The following is a 22,954-nucleotide window of genomic DNA, read 5'->3' as shown; positions in this document are numbered from 1 at the left end:
TCCACAAAAAGCCCCTGTGAAGAGAGGAGGAGAAAAACGAAGAGGAGATTGAAAGAGGTGATATTAGAAGCACTTAGGAGGTTAGTGGGGAGACTAACATACCGCCGCGACCACAGATAACACTACAGATAACACCACAGATAACGCCGCGCCTACAGATAACACTACAGATACCGCCGCGCCTACAGATAACACTACAGATAACACCACAGATACCGCCGCGCCCACAGATAACACCACAGATAACACTACAGATAACACCACAGACACCGCCGTGCCTACAGATAACACCACAGATAACACTACAGATAAGCACGCCACAGATACCGCCGCGCCTACAGATAACACCACAGATACCGCCGCGCCGCGCCTACAGATAACACCACAGATACCGCCGTGCCTACAGATAACACCACAGATACCGCCGAGCCTACAGATAACACTACAGATAACCCTACAGATACCGCCGCGCCCACAGATAACAGAGCCCACAGATAACCCTACAGATACCGCCGCGCCCACAGATAACACTACAGATACCGCTGCGCCTACAGATAACCCTACAGATACCGCCGCGCCTACAGATAACCCTACAGATACCGCCGTGCCCACAGATAACACCGAGCCCACACATAACCCTACAGATACCGCCACACCCACAGATAACACCAGATACCGCCGCGCACACAGATAACACTACAAATACCGCCGCGCCTACAGATAACACCACAGATACCGCCACGCCCACAGATTAGAGGTCGACCAATTATGATTTATTTATTTTTTTCGCCGATGCCGATTATTGGGGGACCAAAAGGCCGATACCGATTAATCGGCCGGTTATTATGATTTTTTTTTTTTTATATGTGTCTATATATACACACACACACAGCTGAAGTGACAACAATACGAAGAGGCTGCTTAGGAGACAAATACTCTCAACTGTTTGAATAATAAAAATAGAGTTTAAGTTACTGTGATGAATGCTGAAAACAAAAACTGACATTTCTATATGCAGGAAATCCTATTTTAATAATGGGCACGGTAAGAATTGACTACCAAAGTGCGAGTCATAATTCCCATGACACCTTCTAGCAAAATCTGAAAAGCGGTTCCTTCATTTATTCCAAAGGATATTTTTAGATTAACTTAAAATAAGGTCTGTGTTTGGTTTAGGCTTACACCACCTTGCCAATTTTATAACTGTGTAGATATCCATAGGATATAACTCTGATCAATATAAGCGAAGATCATTTTTTTTTTGTAGAGTGGATTTATGAAAATATGTTGACAAACGTTACCTAGTGAGATTTACACGGGTATCAAAACGCTGAGGCGGTTTAAGCACAAAACACAGACCTTATTTGAAGTAGATCAAGACATTCTCTATGGAAGACATGAACGGTAAAATAACGAAGGAACCCCTTTCAAGTTCAGCCGCAAGTTATTACAGGAATTATGACGCGTCGACTATTTCTCTCTAAACCATATACCTTTGACTATTACGAGCCTGCTGCTGCCTACCACCGCTCAGTCAGACTGCTCTATCAAATATCAAATCATAGACTTAACTATAATATAATAAACCTTAGGTCATTAATATGGTCAAATCCGGAAACTATCATCTCGAAAACATTATTCTTTCAGTGACATACAGAACCGTTCCATATTTTATCTAACGGGTGGCATCCATAAGTCTAAATATTCCTGTTACATCGCACAACCAACAATGTTATTTCATAGTTCCGTAAAATTCTGGCAAATTAGTTCGCAACGAGACAGATTCTGTATACCCTGACTCGCGTGCAACGAACGCAAGAGAACTGACACAATTTCACCTGGTTAATATTGCCTGCTAACCTGGATTTCTTTTAGCTAAATATTCAGGTTTAAAAATATATACTTCTGTGTATTGATTTTAAGAAAGGCATTGATGTTTATGGTTAGGTACAGTCGTACAACGATTGGGATTTTTTTCCGCAAATGCGCTTTTGTTAAATCATCCCTCGTTTGGCGAAGTCTGCTGTCTTTGTTAGGAAGAAATAGTCTTCACAGTTCGCAACAAGCCAGGCGGCCCAAACGGCTGCATATACCCTGACTCTGTTTGCAAGAGAAGTGACACATTTTCCCTAGTTAAAATAAATTCATGATAGCAGGCAATATTAACTAAATATGCAGGTTTAAAAATATATATTTGTGTATTGATTTTAAGAAAGACATTGATGTTTATGGTTAGGTACACGTCGGAGCAAAGACAGTCCTTTTTCGCGAATGCGCACCACATCGATTATATGCAAAGCAGGACAGGCTAGATAAATTAGTAATATCATCAACCATGTGTAGTTAACTAGTGATTATGATTGATTGATTGTTTTTTATAAGATAAGTTTAATGCTAGCTAGCAACTTACCTTGGCAACGTAAAGCAGGTGGTTAGAGCGTTGGGCCAGTTAACGTAAGGTTGCAGCCCCAAGCTGACAAGGTAAAAATCTGTCGTTCTGCCCCTGAACAAGGCAGTTAACCCACCGTTCCTAGGCCGTCATTGAAAATAAGAATGTGTTCTTTAACTGACTTGCCTAGTTAAATAAAGGTTCAATAAAATAAAATAAAAATTCAACATAAAAAAAATATAAAAAAAGAAATAAAAGAAAAATACAAAAAAATGGCAAATCGGTGGCCAAAAATACCGATTACCGATTGTCAAGTTTTCATGAACATCGGCCCTAATCAATCGGCCATTCCGATTAATCGGTCGACCTCTACTACAGATAACCCCACAGTTAACACTACAGATACCGCCGCGCCTACAGATAACCCCGCGCCTACAGATAACCCTACAGATAACACCACAGATACCGCCGCGCCCACAGATAACACCACACCATCAGCTGGAGTGTATTCAGTGGGGTGAAACATTCAGAATGTTGCAGATAAACATGAAAGGAGTAGATCTGATGATCATTTAATCCACATGTTAGAGAGACGTGTGATCTACATGACATCTCTGTTCCATCTGAATGTTCTGTCACGCTGCAGCTTCCTAATGAAGTACCCAGCAAAGTATCACTTCACCACCACTAACCGTTCCTCTCCTCCTCCTCTATTCCAGGCATCACCTCAGTCTCCATCTCCTTCTCTGGTCGTTTACACTCCTCCATCTCTCTCTCCTTCCCCAGCTCTCTCCCTTGTTTACCGTCTGTACCGGGATTGTGTGGGTCACTGGGACCTTTGCCGTTGTACTCTGGGTAAGTTGCATTGACTGGCAGGTCCCGACCCTCCGTGCTGGCGTTAAGTATGTTGGCTTTCTGTTGGTCCTCTTCGTCTTTCTCCTCTTCTTCCTCGGTCCTCTGTACCTCCTGGCTCGCCGTGTCCTCCACTGCATGACCGTTGCAGGTCACCTCCATCCTGCTCTCCTCCTCCCGCTCCTTCTTCTTCTCTTCCAGTTTATCTGGACCTGGGTCAATGCAACAGATCAGTCAGTCACACGAATAGTAATCAATACACTGCCGTGAGCGCCAAACAGAAGAAAACGGCCTGAAACAGGGAAGGTACTACGTCAACTTATGCAATAAGAACTGGCAGAAATGTTTTGCTGTAGCGTGCCCTAATGTACACAATCCAAGTCACCAACTCTGGTCCCATGATCTATGGTTAAAAAAAAGATATGCCTTTCAGTTCCTTAAAAAACAAAAAGGAAACAGAATCTAATAGAGGTACGCAGCATCCTTCTGATCTAGATTAAAGGTGAAGCACAGTCCCCGGGTGTGTTTACCTGCTGTGACATCATTAGCCATGTCCTGTAGCGTGTCAGACGAGGGTGGAGGGGCACAGGGAGGGGCGTCTGCAGTGGTCTCTTCCTCCTCCTCTTCTCCTCCTTCCGGCGCTCCCTCCATCTCCTGAATCCTCTTCTCTAACATCTCTGCCTGCTTCTTCTGTTTCTTCTTCATCTTCTTCTTCTTGTTCTTAGACATCTTCACCGTCTGAGGGGCGAGGAGAAGGGCGAGGACCAGAGGAGAAGGGCGAGGACCAGAGGAGAAGGGCAAGGACCAGAGGAGAAGGGCAAGGACCAGAGGAGAAGGGCAAGGACCAGAGGAGAAGGGCAAGGACCAGAGGAGAAGGGCAAGGACCAGAGGAGAAGGGCAAGGACCAGAGGAGAAGGGCGAGGACCAGAGGAGAAGGGCGAGGACCAGAGGAGAAGGGCGAGGACCAGAGGAGAAGGGCGAGGACCAGAGGAGAAGGGCAAGGACCAGAGGAGAAGGGCAAGGACCAGAGGAGAAGGGCAAGGACCAGAGGAGAAGGGCAAGGACCAGAGGAGAAGGGCAAGGACCAGAGGAGAAGGGCAAGGACCAGAGGAGAAGGGCAAGGACCAGAGGAGAAGGGCAAGGACCAGAGGAGAAGGGCGAGGACCAGAGGAGAAGGGCGAGGACCAGAGGAGAAGGGCGAGGACCAGAGGAGAAGGGCGAGGACCAGAGGAGAAGGGCAAGGACCAGAGGAGAAGGGCGAGGAGAAGAGGAGAAGGGCGAGGACCAGAGGAGAAGGGCAAGGACCAGAGGAGAAGGGCGAGGAGAAGAGGGGCGAGGAGAGTTGAGGAGAGGGGCGACGAGAAGAGAGGGGGGAGAGGATACGGATAAGGAGAGGAGACAGATAAGGAGAGGAGACAGATAAGGGGGAGGGGATGAGGAGAGTAGGGGGTAGGGAGAGGATGGATAAGGAGAGGAGTGGATAAGGAGAGAATGGATAAGGGGGAGGGGGTAAGGAGAGGATATGGGTAAGGAGAGGATATGGGTAAGGAGAGGATATGGGTAAGGAGAGGATATGGATAAGGAGAGGATATGGATAAGGAGAGAATGGATAAGGGGGAGGGGGTAAGGAGAGGATATGGGTAAGGAGAGGATATGGGTAAGGAGAGGATATGGGTAAGGAGAGGATATGGTGAGGAGAGGATATGGGTAAGGAGAGGATATGGGTAAGGAGAGGATATGGGTAAGGAGAGGATATGGTAAGGAGAGGATATGGGTAAGGAGAGGATATGGGTAAGGAGAGGATATGGGTAAGGAGAGGATATGGGTAAGGAGAGGATATGGGTAAGGAGAGGATATGGTGAGGAGAGGATATGGGTAAGGAGAGGATATGGGTAAGGAGAGGATATGGGTAAGGAGAGGATATGGGTAAGGAGAGGATATGGGTAAGGAGAGGATATGGTGAGGAGAGGATATGGTGAGGAGAGGATATGGGTAAGGAGAGGATATGGGTAAGGAGAGGATATGGGTAAGGAGAGGATATGGTGAAGAGAGGATATGGGTAAGGAGAGGATATGGGTAAGGAGAGGATATGGGTAAGGAGAGGATATGGGTAAGGAGAGGATATGGGTAAGGAGAGGATATGGTAAGGAGAGGATATGGGTAAGGAGAGGATATGGGTAAGGAGAGGATATGGGTAAGGAGAGGATATGGTAAGGAGAGGATATGGGTAAGGAGAGGATATGGGTAAGGAGAGGATATGGGTAAGGAGAGGATATGGTAAGGAGAGGATATGGATAAGGAGAGAATGGATAAGGGGGAGAGGGTAAGGAGAGGATATGGGTAAGGAGAGGATATGGTAAGGAGAGGATATGGTAAGGAGAGGATATGGTAAGGAGAGGATATGGGTAAGGAGAGGATATGGGTAAGGAGAGGATATGGATAAGGAGAGGATATGGGTAAGGAGAGGATATGGTAAGGAGAGGATATGGTAAGGAGAGGATATGGGTAAAGGAGAGGATATGGATAAGGAGAGAATGGATAAGGGGGAGAGGGTAAGGAGAGGATATGGGTAAGGAGAGGATATGGTAAGGAGAGGATATGGATAAGGAGAGAATGGATAAGGAGAGAATGGATAAGGGGGAGAGGGTAAGGAGAGGATATGGGTAAGGAGAGGATATGGTAAGGAGAGAATGGATAAGGGGGAGAGGGATGAGATGAGGAGGGGGTAAGGAGAGGGAGATTAAAATAAAAAATAGGAAGAGAGAAGAAGGTTTAAGGTTTGGACTACTGTACCATTTGTAAAACCATTGCTAAGTGTGATCAGAACCACCCACTCCAACACATTATCTGGTAGATACAGCTGGTAGCAGCTGTATGCTTTTAGAAATAACACAATAAGACTGATAGACTCACTGGTTTGGGCGCTGGAGCTGTGCTCACTGTGAAGAGAGAACATTTTAGTCAGTGTTATATTCTCAGCAAAATACCGACTAAACCAGCAGCAAAGGTGATATGTCAAATCTGCCTCAGTAATTAGCATGCAGTTTCAGCAGTACAGTGTGTATGTACTTTGTGTGTGTGTGTGGGCGCACACGTGCTCTGATTCACACACAGCTGTTCTGATACCCTCTCCAGTGTCGTGGACCAGCGGGACTCGCACACCATCCCCAACCCCGTCTGAGACGGATGATTATTTCTGCACCAAAACCCAGTGACTCACTGAACACCTATTTTTTTTTATAGCCTTCGTGGCTTTGCATAATGGCCTGTTCTCTCGTGTCTTCTCCTCTCTGTTGCATAATGGCCTGTTCTCTCATGTCTTCTCCTCTCTGTTGCATAATGGCCTGTTCTCGAGTGTCTTCTCCTCTCTGTTGCATAATGGCCTGTTCTCTCGTGTCTTCTCCTCTCTGTTGCATAATGGCCTGTTCTCTCGTGTCTTCTCCTCTCTGTTGCATAATGGCCTGTTCTCTCATGTCTTCTCCTCTCTGTTGCATAATGGCCTGTTCTCGAGTGTCTTCTCCTCTCTGTTGCATAATGGCCTGTTCTCTCATGTCTTCTCCTCTCTGTTGCATAATGGCCTGTTCTCTCATGTCTTCTCTCTCTGTTGCATAATGGCCTGTTCTCTCGTGTCTTCTCTCTCTGTTGCATAATGGCCTGTTCTCTCGTGTCTTCTCCTATGTCTGTTGAATAAGGGCCTGTTCTCTCATGTCTTCTCCTCTCTGTTGCATAATGGCCTGTTCTCTCGTGTCTTCTCTCTCTGTTGCATAATGGCCTGTTCTCTCGTGTCTTCTCTCTGTTGCATAATGGCCTGTTCTCTCGTGTCTTCTCCTCTCTGTTGAATAATAGCCTGTTCTCTCGTGTCTTCTCCTATGTCTGTTGAATAATAGCCTGTTCTCTCGTGTCTTCTCCTATGTCTGTTGAATAAGGGCCTGTTCTCTCGTGTCTTCTCCTATGTCTGTTGAATAATGGCCTGTTCTCTCGTGTCTTCTCCTATGTCTGTTGAATAATGGCCTATTCTCGAGTGTCTTCTATGTCTGTTGAATAATGGCCTGTCTGTTGAATAATGGCCTGTCTGTTGAATAATGGCCTGTCTGTTGAATAATGGCCTGTCTGTTGAATAATGGCCTGTCTGTTGAATAATGGCCTGTCTGTTGAATAATGGCCTGTCTGTTGAATAATGGCCTGTTCTCTCGTGTCTTCTCCTATTTCTGTTGAATAATGGCCTGTCTGTTGAATAATAGCCTGTTCTCTCATGTCTTCTCCTATGTCTGTTGAATAAGGGCCTGTTCTCTCGTGTCTTCTATGTCTGTTGAATAATGGCCTGTTCTCTCGTGTCTTCTATGTCTGTTGAATAATGGCCTGTTCTCTCGTGTCTCCTATGTCTGTTGAATAAGGGCCTGTTCTCTCGTGTCTTCTCCTATGTCTGTTGAATAATGGCCTGTTCTCTCGTGTCTTCTCCTATGTCTGTTGAATAATAGCCTGTTCTCTCGTGTCTTCTCCTATGTCTGTTGAATAATGGCCTGTCTGTTGAATAATGGCCTGTCTGTTGAATAATGGCCTGTTCTCTCGTGTCTTCTCCTCGGTCTGAGGCTGTTAGAGTTAGCGCTACTTCAGCTCTCCCTCTCAATGTCACCCCTATCATTACAGATGGATCAGCATCAGACAGCTAGATAAAAGGGTTGTTTCATCACTTCAACACCACACCAGAACAACGCCCAGTCTCATCTCAATCCATATATACCATCAACTACTTTTATCACCAATCTAAACGTTAGGCTCAGTCTTTAGATATCAAGTCTCTCAGTAAATCGTCAGATGATTTGCCTCTGATGCTTGTGTCTGAATTTCCCTACAAAACTCTTGATGTACCAGCAAAACAGGAATCCAGACAATGAATGAATAACCTCAATGTTTTTCCCTCTTTGTTCTGATCATTCTCCTAGACTGGCTGGTGATCCCAGACTGAAACGCTGAATGTCTGGCTTGACTTGGCAGGGCTCGCTCTTTTTGTTCAGAACATTGGGACAAAGCACCATACAAAAAAATATATGATCCTTTGAAGAGCTTAGAATTAAGAGCTTCGAGTGAAAAGCACTAATTAATACAATCTCATTATTCACCAGCATGCCAAGCCCTGACGGTAATGGTATTATGTCCATGTTGATACAGCTTTCCAACACTGCACCGTGTTCATTCAAAATGGTGGATGTGAGGGTTCAGTTCCCAGCAGCCATCTTCCTGACATAGTGTGTGTGTGTGTACCTGCAGATCCAGAGGGGGGTGGAGCTCCAGTCCTCTGCCACTCTGTTGCCTCGGCAGCCATCTTCTTGATGTAGGGCTCGTTGACCGTCAGCAGGATGTTCTCTGGCTTGATGTCTGTATGGATGATCTTACACTTGGAGTGAAGGTAGTCCAGGCCCTGGAGAACCTACAGGAGGGCAGAGGATCAGTAAGACCACGGCTGTATCGAAGGGTTTCAACATTGAGGAAACTCCTGGAACCATGGAAACTTTTGGTAAAGTTTCTGGAATTTTAAACCCGCTTTCAATAACAATTACTAACAGTTTCAGTGTTCAAATTCTGTAGAGTTGAATATTTGTTTTTGCAATCAACATAACCTGGAACGCATCCAACCAGGAACAACCCCAATGTTGTGTGAGAAATAAGTTGTTTTGTTTTACCTGTCGAATGATGCTCTTGACGCAGGGCAGAGGAAGGCCCTGGTAGTTAGACTTGATGATCCACTTCAGCAGGTGATGACCCAGAACCTCAAACACCATACAGACATCTGACAGGAGAGGTCAAGGACTAGTACAGGACAAATACAGGACAGCAAGGGAGAGGTGGGAAGCCTAACTCAAAACACACACCCCCTTGTCATTCACCCTTATGCATTCGGCTTACACCTACGCAATATAAAATTTGAATACCTAAAAGGTTCTGCAAAGAACCAAGATGGAAGTGGGCACACCAACCCAGAACTCATTACCAACTCCTCAAAAAAACTAGGCATGCTGGGACGGAGTCTGGGCGTGTTGCCTGGACACCCAGCTGTGATCAGGATGTAACGGTCCCTAGCTAGGGCGGATAGAGAAACGGTCAGTACATTTGTGCATCTGTTTGTGTCCTCTAGCTGGAATGTGTTGTCAAACGTCCAGACAACGCTGGCCAAACGTCAGCCACGCAGGGACACATCTGTGAACCACCAATAGTTAGTGGCAGGACTTGGGCAATGAATCTTTTGAGGCTCATAATACTGACCAATAGTGACACACTGACCCAAGTACTGAGTACATGGAATATGCCGGTTCTCTCTTGTTGTCAGTTTTCATACTATGTTGAACAGCAGTGTTGTTGTGGACGTTAAACTGAGGATACGAGTTCCGTTCATGCCAGAGATCTTGAAGTCATCCAGTAACTGAACCACCCTCTCCCTGCTGGGGTCCTTCTGGTCTGTGTTCCTGACCTGGAACACACACATTAATACTAATCATATTGAGTAGGAGTGAGTGAGTGAGTGAGTGAGTGAGTGAGTGAGTGAGTGAGTGAGTGAGTGAGTGAGTGAGTGAGTGAGTGAGTGAGTGAGTGAGAGAGAGAGTGTGAGTGTGTTCCTCACTGATCTCAGCAGCTTGATCTCATCCAGGGCTGTCTCAGTGTAATGTTCTGCACTCTTCACCACCTTCATGGCCACAAAACACTTCCCCCTTGAAATAACAGGACAACATATGTTACACACTGAAACACACACAGTGAAACACCAATAAGCCTCTACCACATTAACAGGCCTTTACTCAGCACCATCTACAAAGACAGAACTTACTGTATGTCCCAGGCCAACCACACGGTGGAGAAATGTCCCCAGCCCAACTTCCTGATAACATGGTATCTTCCATTGAACAGGTCTCCTATCTTCACATGGTGGTAACCTCCTGCAATAGTAACACAATAGTTGGATGTGTGTGTGTGTGTGTGGTACCTCTACAGTAGTCGGTGTGTGTGTCTGTGTGTATCATACCTCTACAGTAGTCATTGGGGTCTTCCTGCTCCTCATCGTCAGAGCCCAGTATCTCCTCATCCTGGTCTGGGAGAGGAGAGTCATTCTGCTGGGATGCAGGGTCTGGTCTGGAGAGAGAGAGAGAGGAGTGAATGGGACAGGAGGGAGAAAGATTAGACAAAGCTCATCTTTTTCATTCAAATCGCAGAAATGTCTCTAATTTTGTGCACACATTTATTTACATCCCTATTGGTGAGCATTTCTCCTTTCCCAAAATAATCCATCCCCCTTACAGGTGTGGCATATCAAGAAGCTGATTAAACAGCATGATCCTTACACAGGTGCACCTTGTGCTGGGAGAATAAACAGCCACTTCAAGATGATCAAAATGTCTCCAAGATGAGGGAGCGTGCTATTGGCATGGTCTCTAATAATGCACCAGTGGGTGTGCCTGGCTGCAAAGTTCATGTGCCTATGCCCTCCCAGGCCCACCCATGGCTCCGCCCCTACCCAGTCATGTGAAATCCATATTTTAGGACATGATGACCTAATTTCAAAGAACTGATTTCCTTACATGAACTGTAACTCAGTAAATTCTTTGAAATTGCTGCATGTTGCGTTTATATTTTCATTCAGTACACACACACACACACACACACACACACACACCCCCCCCCCGAACAAAGCCCAGTCTCATCTCAATCCATAGATACACTATATATACACAAAAGTATGCAGACACCCCTTCAAATTAGTGGATTCGGCTATTTCAGCCACATCCGTTGCTGACAAGTGTATAAAATTGAGCACACCGCCATGCAATCTCCATAGACAAACATTGTCAGTAGAATGGCCTCACTGAAGAGCTCAGTGACTTTCCACGTGGCAATGTCATAGGATGCCACCTTCCGAACAAGTCCGTTTGTCAAATGTCTGCCCTGGTCAACTGTAAATGCTGTTACTGTGAAGTGGAAACGGCTCAGCGGCGAAGTGGTAGGGCACACAAGCTCACAGAACAGAAACACTGAATGCTGAAGCGCATAAAAATTGTCTGCCATCGGTTGCAACACTCAATACCAAGTTCCAAACTGCCTCTGGAAGCAACATCAGCACAATAACTGTTCGTCAGGAGCTTCATGAAATGGGTTTCCATGGCAGAGCAGCCGCAAACATGCCTAAGATCACCATGCACAAAGCCAAGTGTCGGCTGGAGTGGTGTAAAGCTCACCGCCATTGGACTCTGGAGCAGTGGAAACACTCTCTGGAGTGATGAATCACACTTCCCCATCTGGTAGTCCGATGAACGAATCTGGGTTTGGCGGATGCCAGGAGAAAGCTACCTGCCCAAATGCATAGTGCCAATTGTAAAGTTTGTTGGAGGAGGAATAATGGTCTGGGGCTGTTTTTCATGGTCGGGCTTTTCCCTTCCAGTGAAGAGAAATTTTAACGCTACAACATACATTGACATTCTAGATGATTCTGTGCTTCCAACTTTGTAGCAACAATTTGCAGAAGGCCCTTTCCTGTTTCAGTATGACAATGCCCCCCTGTGCACAAAGCGAAGTCCATACAGAAATGGTTTGTCGAGATCGGTGTGGAAGAACTTGAGTGGCCTGCACAGAGCCCTGACCTCAACCCCATCAAACACCTTTGGAATGCCCAACATCAGTGCCCGACCTCACTAATGCTCGTGGCTGAATGGAAGCAAGTCCCTGCAGCAACATTCTAACATCTGGTGGAAAGCCTTCCCAGAGGACTTGAGGCTTTATAAAGACAGGCACATTTAACACTTAGGCTATTGATTATAGACCTAACTAAAGTTGGGGTTTCCTCTCCTCAATTTAGTTGAAAATTGAAGGCAAGGGCTGTTTCCTCCCCTCTTCACTATGCTGCTGCCTCCGCCACATTGTTCTCAACACCAATATGCTAGTTAACTTTGGTACTATGCACATAGCAACATAGGGAAAGGCACCAATTCAACGGCGCACTGAAGATTGTTTCAGAACCGCGACCAGCAACGTGGGTGAAAGTGCATTTGTTTTAAAATATATATTTAGTTTTGCACCATTATTTTTTTACATAATATAACCATATACAATTTCAGTATCACGTCTTAAGAGTGATTGGCTGTGCCATCAGTGGCCTCCGCAATGGATCAGTCCACTGAGACAGGTGTCTTGTGCACCATGAAAACATATATTTGCGACTGCTTGACTAAAGTAATCTGTCGACCAAATAATGGACCAGTCAACTAAATGGGGTCAGTCCTAGTTTACTATATACACAGGCAGCCCACTGAGCCCAGTGGAGTGGAGAGTCCGTCAGTAGTGAGACTAAAGTAGCTTATTAAATGGAAATGTCTGTTTCTCTGTGCTCTACTTTCTAATCATCGGTCTGTAATGGATGGGGGGGGGGGCTTGGCAAATATCAAAAGAAACGTGGCTTTACTCTGCAACTTCACCGCTACACTTCGTTATTATGCGTGATGGGGGAAATGGCTGCCGTCTTATCGGCTCTTAACCAATCATGCTATTTTGTTAGTTTGTTCACGTTGTTCGTAACTTGTTTTGTACATAATGTTGCTGCTGCCGTCTCTTATGACCAAAAATAACTTCTGGACATCAGAACAGTGATTACTCACCTCAGATTAGACGAAGAGTTTATCTTCAATGAGTCGGACGAGAGGGAGATACTACAGACACCCGACCAGACCCAGATCCCCGTCATTCAATGGAGAAGGAAACTGAGATTACGCTGAAAAATATCAGGGTGCCTTGTGAGGATAAGGCGACGAGTGGCTAATCTGCCTTTGCCTTCCGTCCTGCTAGCTAACGCTCAATAGATGGAAAATAAATGGGACGAACTGAAAGCACGTATATCCTACCAACGGGACATTAAAAACTGTAATATCTTATTTTTCACCGAGTCATGGCTGAACGACGACATTATGAACATACAGCTGGTGGGTTATACACTCTATAGGCAGGACTGAACAGCAGCCTCTGGTAAGACACGGGGCTGGGGCCTATACATATATGTAAACAACAGCTGGTGCACAATATCTAAGGAAGTCGCAAGGTTTTGCTGCCCTGAGGTAGAGTATCTCAAGACAAGCTGTAGACCACACTACTTACCTAGAGAGTTTGTATTTTTCGTAGCTGTTTACATACCACCACAGACCGATGCTGGCACTAAAACCTCACTCAATGAGCTGTATACCGCCATAAGCAAACAGGAAAACGCTCATCCAGATGCGGCACTCCTACTGGCCAGGGACTTTAATGCAGAAAACTTTAAATCAGTTTTACCTCATTTCTAATCAGCATGTTAAAATGTGCAACCAGAGGGAAGAAAATTCTAGACCACCTTTACTCTACACACAGAGACTCGTACAAAGCTCTCCCTCACCCTCCAGTTGGCAAATCTGACCATAATTATAACCTCCTGATTCCTGCTAACAAGCAAAAATTAAAACAGGAAGGACCAGTGACTCGCTCTATAAAAAAAGTGGTGAGATGAAGCAGATGCTAAACTACAGGACTGTTTTGCTATCACAGACTGGAACATGTTCCGGGATTCTTCCGATGGCATTGAGGACCACACCACATCAGTCACTGGCTTTATCAATAAGTACATAGATGACGTCGTCCCCACAGCGACTGTACATACATACCCCAACCAGAAGCCATGGATTACAGGCAACATCCGCACTCAGCTAAAGGCTAGGGATGTCGCTTTCAAGAAGCGGGACTCTAACCCAGAAGCTTATAAGAAATCCCGCTCTGCCTCCCGACGAACCATCAAACAGGCAAAGCGTCAATACAGGATTAAGATAAAATCGTACTACACCGGCTCTGACGCTCGTCGGATGTGGCAGGGCTTGCAAACTATTACAAACTACAAAGGGAAGCACAGCCGAGAGCTGCCCAGTGACACAAGCATACCAGACGAGCTAAATAACTTCCATGCTCGCTTCGAGTCAAGTAACACTGAAACACACATGAGAGCATCAGATGTTCCGGATGACTGTGTGATCACACGCTTATCGGCTGCAGAGAGCAAGACCTTTAAACAGGTCAACATTCACAAGGCCGCAGGGCCAGACGGATTACCAGGACGTGTACTCAGAGCATGCGCTGACCAACTGGCAAGTTTCTTCAGTGACATTTTCAACCTCTCCATGTGAGTCTAATACCAACCTGCCTAAATGACTACCGACCCGTAGCAGTCACGTCTATAGCCATGAAACGCTTTGAAAGGCCGGTCATGACTCACATCAACACCATTATCCCAGAAATCCTAGACCCACTCCAATTTGCATACCGCACCAACAGATCCACAGATGATGCAATCTCTATTGCACTCCACACTGCCCTTTCCCACCTGGACAAAAGGAACACTTATGTGAGAATGCTATTCATTGACTACAGCTCAGCGTTCAACACCATCGTGCCCTCAACGCTTATCACTAAGCTAAGGACCCTGGGACTAAACACCTCCCTCTGCAAAGACCGAGCACGCCCCCATTCTCATTGACGGGGCTGTAGTGGAGCAGGTTGAGAGCTTCAAGTTCCTCGGTGTCCACATCACCAACAAACTAACATTGTCCAAGCACACCAGGACAGTCATGAAGAGGGCACAACAAAACCTATTCCCCTCAGGAGACTGAAAAGATTTAGCATGGTCCTCAGATCCTCAAAAGGTTCTACAACTGCACCATCGAGAGCATCCAGATGGGTTGTATCACTGCCTGGTATGGCATTTGCTCGGCCTCCAACCGCAAGGCACTACAGAGGGTAGTGAGTACTGCCCAGTACATCACTGGGGCCAAGCTTCCTGCCATCCAGGACCTCTACACCAGGCGGTGTCAGAGGAAGGCCCTAAAAATTGTCAGAGACTCCAGTCACCCTAGTCATAGACTGTTCTCTCTGCTACCGCACGGCAAGCGGTACCGGAGCGCAAAGTCTAGGTCCAAGAGGCTTCTAAACAGCTTCTACCCCCAAGCCATAAGACTCCTGAACAGCTAACCAAATGGCTATCCAGACTATTTGCATTACAACCCCCCCCCCCCCCCTTCACTGCTGCTACTCTGTTTATTATCTATGCAGTCACTTTAGTAACTCTACCTACATGTACATATTACATTGACACCGGTACCCCCTGTAGATAGCCCCACTATTGTTATTTACTGCTGCTCTTTACCTCTAAATATTAGTCTAGTATACAAATTAATAAAAGTCAGATTGGAGAGGAATTCCCCCAAAAAATACAGATTCCGATTCTGACACTAAACCATTCTCACCAATTCAAATTCGTTTGTCCCTCCATTTTCCTGAACAATTTGCATAACACTTTTTTCGTTACGACATGATTCTGTGTGTGTTACTTCATAGTTCTGATGTCTTCACTATTATTATGTAGAAAATAGTAAAAATAAAGAAAAACCCTGGAATGAGTAGGTGTGTCCTAACTTTTGACTGGTACTGTATAAACATCTGTGACAGGCTATATGAAGATTAAATTGATAACCATTAGAAAACAGAAAGACTTGCACTCAACCTGTCCATAGCCTAATGATCAGCTGTTGATCCATTTTAGTGAAGCAATGGGTGGTTATGTTGACAGTGTTTTATCTAAATCTGTGTAACCACTTATTGATAAGGGTAAATGCAGGCGGGTATTATTTTTCTCTGTCCTTTAGGGTTGACTATAGCATAGGTGCTCACCTAGATTCACTTTACAGGCCTATAATATATAGCCTAATTAAAAGGCTATACGAACGAAGGCATTAATATTTCCGTCTTCACCATTCCCTTCTTGCGTAATTCAGGCATCTTGGCTGGCCCATCTCTTCCCACTAACTCTAGCACTTGAACGAGTAGCCTATATATAGACAATCAACAGCAATATAGTTTGAAACTTATTTCAAGCATTTTTTTCCAACTAAGGCCTATTTGAGGAGAGAAGCATCGATCCATCCTAAAAAAAAAAATAGGCTACAGCGTTAGCAACGAACAGATCGGGCGGTTTGAGTGGCGTGTAACCCAGGTGACGTGTAACCCAGCTCTGCTGTGACGTGTAACCCAGCTCTGCTGTGACGTGTAACCCAGGTGATGTGTAACCCAGCTCTGCTGTGGCGTGTAACCCAGCTCTGCTGTGGCGTGTAACCCAGCTCTGCTGTGGCGTGTAACCCAGCTCTGCTGTGGCGTGTAACCCAGGTGATGTGTAACCCAGGTGATGTGTAACCCAGGTGATGTGTAACCCAGGTGATGTGTAACCCAGGTGATGTGTAACCCAGCTCTGCTGTGATGTGTAACCCAGCTCTGCTGTGATGTGTAACCCAGCTCTGCTGTGATGTGTAACCCAGGTGATGTGTAACCCAGCTCTGCTGCGACATGTAACCCAGGTGACGTGTAACCCAGGTGACGTGTAACCCAGCTCTGCTGTGACGTGTAACCCAGGTGATGTGTAACCCAGCTCTGCTGTGACGTGTAACCCAGGTGATGTGTAACCCAGCTCTGCTGTGACGTGTAACCCAGGTGACGTGTAACCCAGGTGACGTGTAACCCAGCTCTGCTGTGGCGTGATCACATTGGCTAAACTGATAACTTACAAAATGTAAAAACAGACAGAGAGACATGTATTACAGAGAGGCAGAGAGACATGTATTACAGAGAGGCAGAGAGACATGTATTTCAGAGAGGCAGAGAGACATGTATTACAGAGAGGCAGAGAGACATGTATTACAGAGAGACATGTATTTCAGAGAGGCAGAGAGACATGTATTACAGAGAGGCAGAGAGACATGTATTACAGAGAGGCAGAGAGACATGTATTTCAGAGAGGCAGAGAGACATGTATTACAGAGAGGCAGAGAGACATGTATTACAGAGGCAGAGAGACATGTATTTCAGAGAGGCAGAGAGACATGTATTACAGAGAGGCAGAGAGACATGTATTACAGAGGCAGAGACACTTGTATTACAGAGAGGCAGAGAGACATGTATTAATTCATTCATTCACACAACGAACACACAGACCTGTCATTCGCAGCCTGTCAGTGGCAGCGTCCCAGATAACAATTTATATTGGTCAACAGCTTATTTTGCTAAACAAAATTTAAATATCAAACCTGTTCCGAATAAATAATTGATGGATTTTGGCAGGACGATAATTCACTATTGGTGTGAAGGACTTCATAAACAAAGACGTGGCTTCTGTTTATTTATTTCTTCCTGATTATTCGGTCGAAAACATCTTGGTGAGAAAGGGCCTTTAGTGAAAATAGGCCTTTTACAAGATGAAATCATGACAGGAGCGTTTGATTCTTATTAAAAGACTGGCTGCTTTAGGAAACTAGAGAGAGAATCAGAATGGACATATAGACCTATAGAGAAAACCAGTGTTCACACAGCACCAGCCCCTGTAAAAAACACCAGTCAATCAAAGCCACCAGTGTATGTCAAGACACAAGAGCAAATACTCTTTCCTTAAAACCTATTAAAAAACCTCGGCCTACCTTAGGCTTTCCCGAAAGTAGGCTACAAGATAATGAATTGACAAGGACAGTACGCAGGGAGACAGCTATGATATAGTATGAAGATGAAACTGACGATCATTCAAATAGAAACAAATAAAGGCAACATGTCCATAGCCTATTTATCAGCATAGACTAGTCTATAGATTATTACCAGATTCCATACCATGCCTGGAGGGATACCATTGTCTATTTGACACAACATTAGCGTATTATAGGGCTCAGAGCCAGAACCTTGTCGACTGCTGTTGAATAATTAAATGAATAAATCAGACACACCCAACCTGTTTTAAAAGACCGCTTTATTTATTTACTTGCAAGCAATGAACACGTGCATTGCATAAAAGAACGTCCACACATCAAAGACTGAAGTGCCACAGCCTGTAGCACTTCCACACCCACATGCATCTGGCCAATTAGCTGCTGGAGTATCAAACCACAGCTGGAATGGGGAGATGTAGAATGCTTAATAGACAGACCTCAAAATTCGCAAAACAATTGGTTATAATCCTTAGTAAGCAATTGCGATATTAGGTCACGTTTATCTAGATGGAAAATAAAGTTGATAAAAATGTATGTATGCCTATTGAAACTGTTTTGACAGGTTTTTATTTTCATGGCAGCACTCATCCATAACCGTCAGTTACTCAGTTACCATCACAGACCCAGCATCTCATACACACTGTTGTTACCCAAACACAGACCCACTGGTCTCAGTTAGACAGTTACCATCACAGACCCAGCATCTCACACACACTGTTGTTACCCAAACACAGACCCAGCATCTCATACACACTGTTGTTATCCAAACACATACCCAGCATCTCACACACACTGTTGTTACCCAAACACAGACATACTGCTCGCTCACATTCACACATACTGGTCTCACCCAAACACACTGCTTACTCACTGGTCTCACCCACACACACTGGTCTCGCACTGGTCACACCCACACACACTGGTCTCGCACTGGTCACACACACTCATCCACACTGGCCTCACACACACACTCATCCACACTGGCCTCACACACACACACACTCATCCACACTGGCCTCACACACACACACACTCATCCACACTGGCCTCACACACACACACACTCATCCACACTGGCCTCACACACACACACACTCATCCACACTGGCCTCACACACACACTCAGCCACACTGGCCTCACACACACACACACTACACACACACACACACTCATCCACACTGGCCTCACACACACACACTCATCCACACTGGTCTCACACACACACACTCATCCACACTGGTCTCACACACAACACACTCATCCACACTGGTCTCACACACACACACTCATCCACACTGGCCTCACACACACACACACTCATCCACACTGGCCTCACACACACACTCATCCACACACTCATCCACACTGGCCTCACACACACACTCATCCACACTGGTCTCACACACACACTGGTCTCACACACACACTGGTCTCACACACACACACTGGTCTCACACACACACTGGTCTCACACAGACACACTGGTCTCACACAGACACACTGGTCTCACACAGACACACTGGTCTCACACACACACTGGTCTCACACACACACTGGTCTCACACACACACTGGTCTCACACACACACTGGTCTCACACACACTCATCTCACACACACACTGGTCTCACACACACACTGGCCTCACACACACTCATCTCACACCACTCATCTCACACAGAGGCGGGCGGCTTGTTGATGCTGATGCTTGTCCTCCAGCCTCATCATTACTATGAAATATTACATCTACCATATTATCCCTGAATAAGTAACCAATAAGTAACCAACCATTCACACCACTTCATTTAAGAGGCTTAAATACACACCAGTGAATGATTAAAACATGAACCCCCCTGGTGGTAACAGCATAGCCCCAGTTCATTAAGTAGAAAACATGGAATCCATTTTATATACGTTAGGCTACATTGGGGTTCATTAAAGAGGCTGTTGAAATATTGAAGGTGGAAATGGCATGTAACCAGTCCAAACCAAGCTAGATGGGATGGAGAGAGAGATGGGAAACCAGTCCAAACCAAGCTAGATGGAGGGAGAGAGAGATGGGAAACCAGTCCAAACCAAGCTAGATGGAGGGAGAGAGAGATGGGAAACCAGTCCAAACCAAGCTAGAGGGAGGGAGGGAGAGAGAGATGGGAAACCAGTCCAAACCAAGCTAGAGGGAGGGAGGAGAGAGAGATGGGAAACCAGTCCAAACCAAGCTAGAGGGAGGGAGGGAGAGATGGGAAACCAGTCCAAACCAAGCTAGAGGGAGGGAGAGAGAGATGGGAAACCAGTCCAAACCAAGCTAGAGGGAGGGAGGGAGGGAGAGATGGGAAACCAGTCCAAACCAAGCTAGAGGGAGGGAGGGAGGAGAGATGGGAAACCAGTCCAAACCAAGCTAGAGGGAGGGAGGGAGAGAGAGATGGGAAACCAGTCCAAACCAAGCTAGAGGGAGGGAGGGAGGGAGAGATGGGAAACCAGTCCAAACCAAGCTAGAGGGAGGGAGGGAGGGAGAGATGGGAAACCAGTCCAAACCAAGCTAGAGGAGGGAGGGAGGGAGAGATGGGAAACCAGTCCAAACCAAGCTAGAGGGAGGGAGGGAGAGATGGGAAACCAGTCCAAACCAAGCTAGAGGGAGGGAGGGAGAGATGGGAAACCAGTCCAAACCAAGCTAGAGGGAGGGAGGGAGAGATGGGAAACCAGTCCAAACCAAGCTAGAGGGAGGGAGGGAGGGAGAGATGGGAAACCAGTCCAAACCAAGCTAGAGGGAGGGAGGGAGGGAGAGATGGGAAACCAGTCCAAACCAAGCTAGAGGGAGGGAGGGAGGGAGAGATGGGAAACCAGTCCAAACCAAGCTAGAGGGAGGGAGGGAGGGAGAGATGGGAAACCAGTCCAAACCAAGCTAGAGGGAGGGAGGGAGAGATGGGAAACCAGTCCAAACCAAGCTAGAGGGAGGGAGAGAGAGATGGGAAACCAGTCCAAACCAAGCTAGAGGGAGGGAGAGAGAGATGGGAAACCAGTCCAAACCAAGCTAGAGGGAGGGAGAGAGAGATGGGAAACCAGTCCAAACCAAGCTAGAGGGAGGAGGGAGGGAGAGATGGGAAACCAGTCCAAACCAAGCTAGAGGGAGGGAGGGAGGGAGAGATGGGAAACCAGTCCAAACCAAGCTAGAGGGAGGGAGGGAGAGAGAGATGGGAAACCAGTCCAAACCAAGCTAGAGGGAGGGAGGAGGAGAGATGGGAAACCAGTCCAAACCAAGCTAGATGGAGGGAGAGAGAGATGGGAAACCAGTCCAAACCAAGCTAGAGGGAGGGAGGGAGAGATGGGAAACCAGTCCAAACCAAGCTAGAGGGAGGGAGAGAGAGATGGGAAACCAGTCCAAACCAAGCTAGAGGGAGGGAGAGATGGGAAACCAGTCCAAACCAAGCTAGAGGGAGGGAGAGATGGGAAACCAGTCCAAACCAAGCTAGAGGGAGGGAGAGAGAGATGGGAAACCAGTCCAAACCAAGCTAGAGGGAGGGAGAGAGAGATGGGAAACCAGTCCAAACCAAGCTAGAGGGAGGGAGGGAGAGAGAGATGGGAAACCAGTCCAAACCAAGCTAGAGGGAGGGAGGGAGAGATGGGAAACCAGTCCAAACCAAGCTAGAGGGAGGGAGAGATGGGAGAGATGGGAAACCAGTCCAAACCAAGCTAGAGGGAGGGAGAGATGGGAAACCAGTCCAAACCAAGCTAGAGGGAGGGAGGGAGAGATGGGAAACCAGTCCAAACCAAGCTAGAGGGAGGGAGGGAGAGATGGGAAACCAGTCCAAACCAAGCTAGATGGAGGGAGAGAGAGATGGGAAACCAGTCCAAACGAAGCTAGAGGGAGGGAGGGAGAGATGGGAAACCAGTCCAAACCAAGCTAGAGGGAGGGAGGGAGGGAGAGATGGGAAACCAGTCCAAACCAAGCTAGAGGGAGGGAGGGAGGGAGGGAGAGATGGGAAACCAGTCCAAACCAAGCTAGATGGAGGGAGAGAGAGATGGGAAACCAGTCCAAACCAAGCTAGAGGGAGGGAGAGAGAGATGGGAAACCAGTCCAAACCAAGCTAGAGGGAGGGAGGGAGGGGAAACCAGTCCAAACCAAGCTAGAGGGAGGGAGGGAGGGAGGGGAAACCAGTCCAAACCAAGCTAGAGGGAGGGAGGGAGAGATGGGAAACCAGTCCAAACCAAGCTAGAGGGAGGGAGAGAGAGATGGGAAACAAGTAAAAACCAAGCCAGAGGGGGGAGAGAGAGATGGGAAACAAGTCCAAACCAAGCTAGAGGGAGGGAGAGAGAGATGGGAAACCAGTCCAAACCAAGCTAGAGGGAGGGAGGGAGAGAGAGATGGGAAACCAGTCCAAACCAAGCTAGATGGAGGGAGAGAGAGATGGGAAACCAGTCCAAACCAAGCTAGAGGGAGGGAGGGAGGGAGAGATGGGAAACCAGTCCAAACCAAGCTAGAGGGAGGGAGGGAGGGAGAGATGGGAAACAAGTCCAAACCAAGCTAGAGGGAGGGAGAGAGAGATGGGAAACCAGTCCAAACCAAGCTAGAGGGAGGGAGGGAGGGAGAGATGGGAAACCAGTCCAAACCAAGCTAGAGGGAGGGAGAGAGAGATGGGAAACCAGTCCAAACCAAGCTAGAGGGAGGGAGGGAGAGAGAGATGGGAAACCAGTCCAAACCAAGCTAGAGGGAGGGAGAGAGAGATGGGAAACCAGTCCAAACCAAGCTAGAGGGAGGGAGGGAGAGAGAGATGGGAAACCAGTCCAAACCAAGCTAGAGGGAGGGAGGGAGAGATGGGAAACCAGTCCAAACCAAGCTAGAGGGAGGGAGGGAGAGAGAGATGGGAAACCAGTCCAAACCAAGCTAGAGGGAGGGAGAGAGAGATGGGAAACCAGTCCAAACCAAGCTAGAGGGAGGGAGGGAGAGAGAGATGGGAAACCAGTCCAAACCAAGCTAGAGGGAGGGAGGGAGAGATGGGAAACCAGTCCAAACCAAGCTAGAGGGAGGGAGGGAGAGAGAGATGGGAAACCAGTCCAAACCAAGCTAGAGGGAGGGAGGGAGAGATGGGAAACCAGTCCAAACCAAGCTAGAGGGAGGGAGAGAGAGATGGGAAACCAGTCCAAAC

General features: G+C 46.9%; 1 protein-coding gene across 4 annotated transcripts in view; it reads right to left on the bottom strand.

Moving 5' to 3' along the window:
- The window catches only part of srpk1b (SRSF protein kinase 1b), a 76,657-nt gene that overhangs the window by 11,418 nt on the left and 42,285 nt on the right, over positions 1-22,954 (bottom strand). For 3 of the 4 annotated variants that reach the window (XM_014133906.3, XM_014133905.3, XM_045691897.2), the window contains 9 exons: positions 10,257-10,363; positions 10,062-10,170; positions 9,858-9,945; positions 9,620-9,707; positions 8,923-9,029; positions 8,504-8,669; positions 6,155-6,180; positions 3,772-3,979; positions 3,082-3,453 (listed from right to left, as the gene is read on the bottom strand). In XM_014133906.3, the coding sequence (XP_013989381.2) occupies positions 3,082-3,453; positions 3,772-3,979; positions 6,155-6,180; positions 8,504-8,669; positions 8,923-9,029; positions 9,620-9,707; positions 9,858-9,945; positions 10,062-10,170; positions 10,257-10,363 (1,271 nt within the window). The remainder of the gene's footprint in view (positions 1-3,081; positions 3,454-3,771; positions 3,980-6,154; positions 6,181-8,503; positions 8,670-8,922; positions 9,030-9,619; positions 9,708-9,857; positions 9,946-10,061; positions 10,171-10,256; positions 10,364-22,954) is intronic. The other variant, XM_014133907.3, reaches the window with a different exon arrangement.

The sequence above is a fragment of the Salmo salar genome, chromosome 12 (assembly GCF_965601325.2).
Source record: "Salmo salar chromosome 12, fSalSal1, whole genome shotgun sequence".
In the NCBI taxonomy this organism is placed as follows: Eukaryota; Metazoa; Chordata; class Actinopteri; order Salmoniformes; family Salmonidae; genus Salmo; species Salmo salar.
This window is presented reverse-complemented; position numbering and strand designations above follow the sequence as displayed.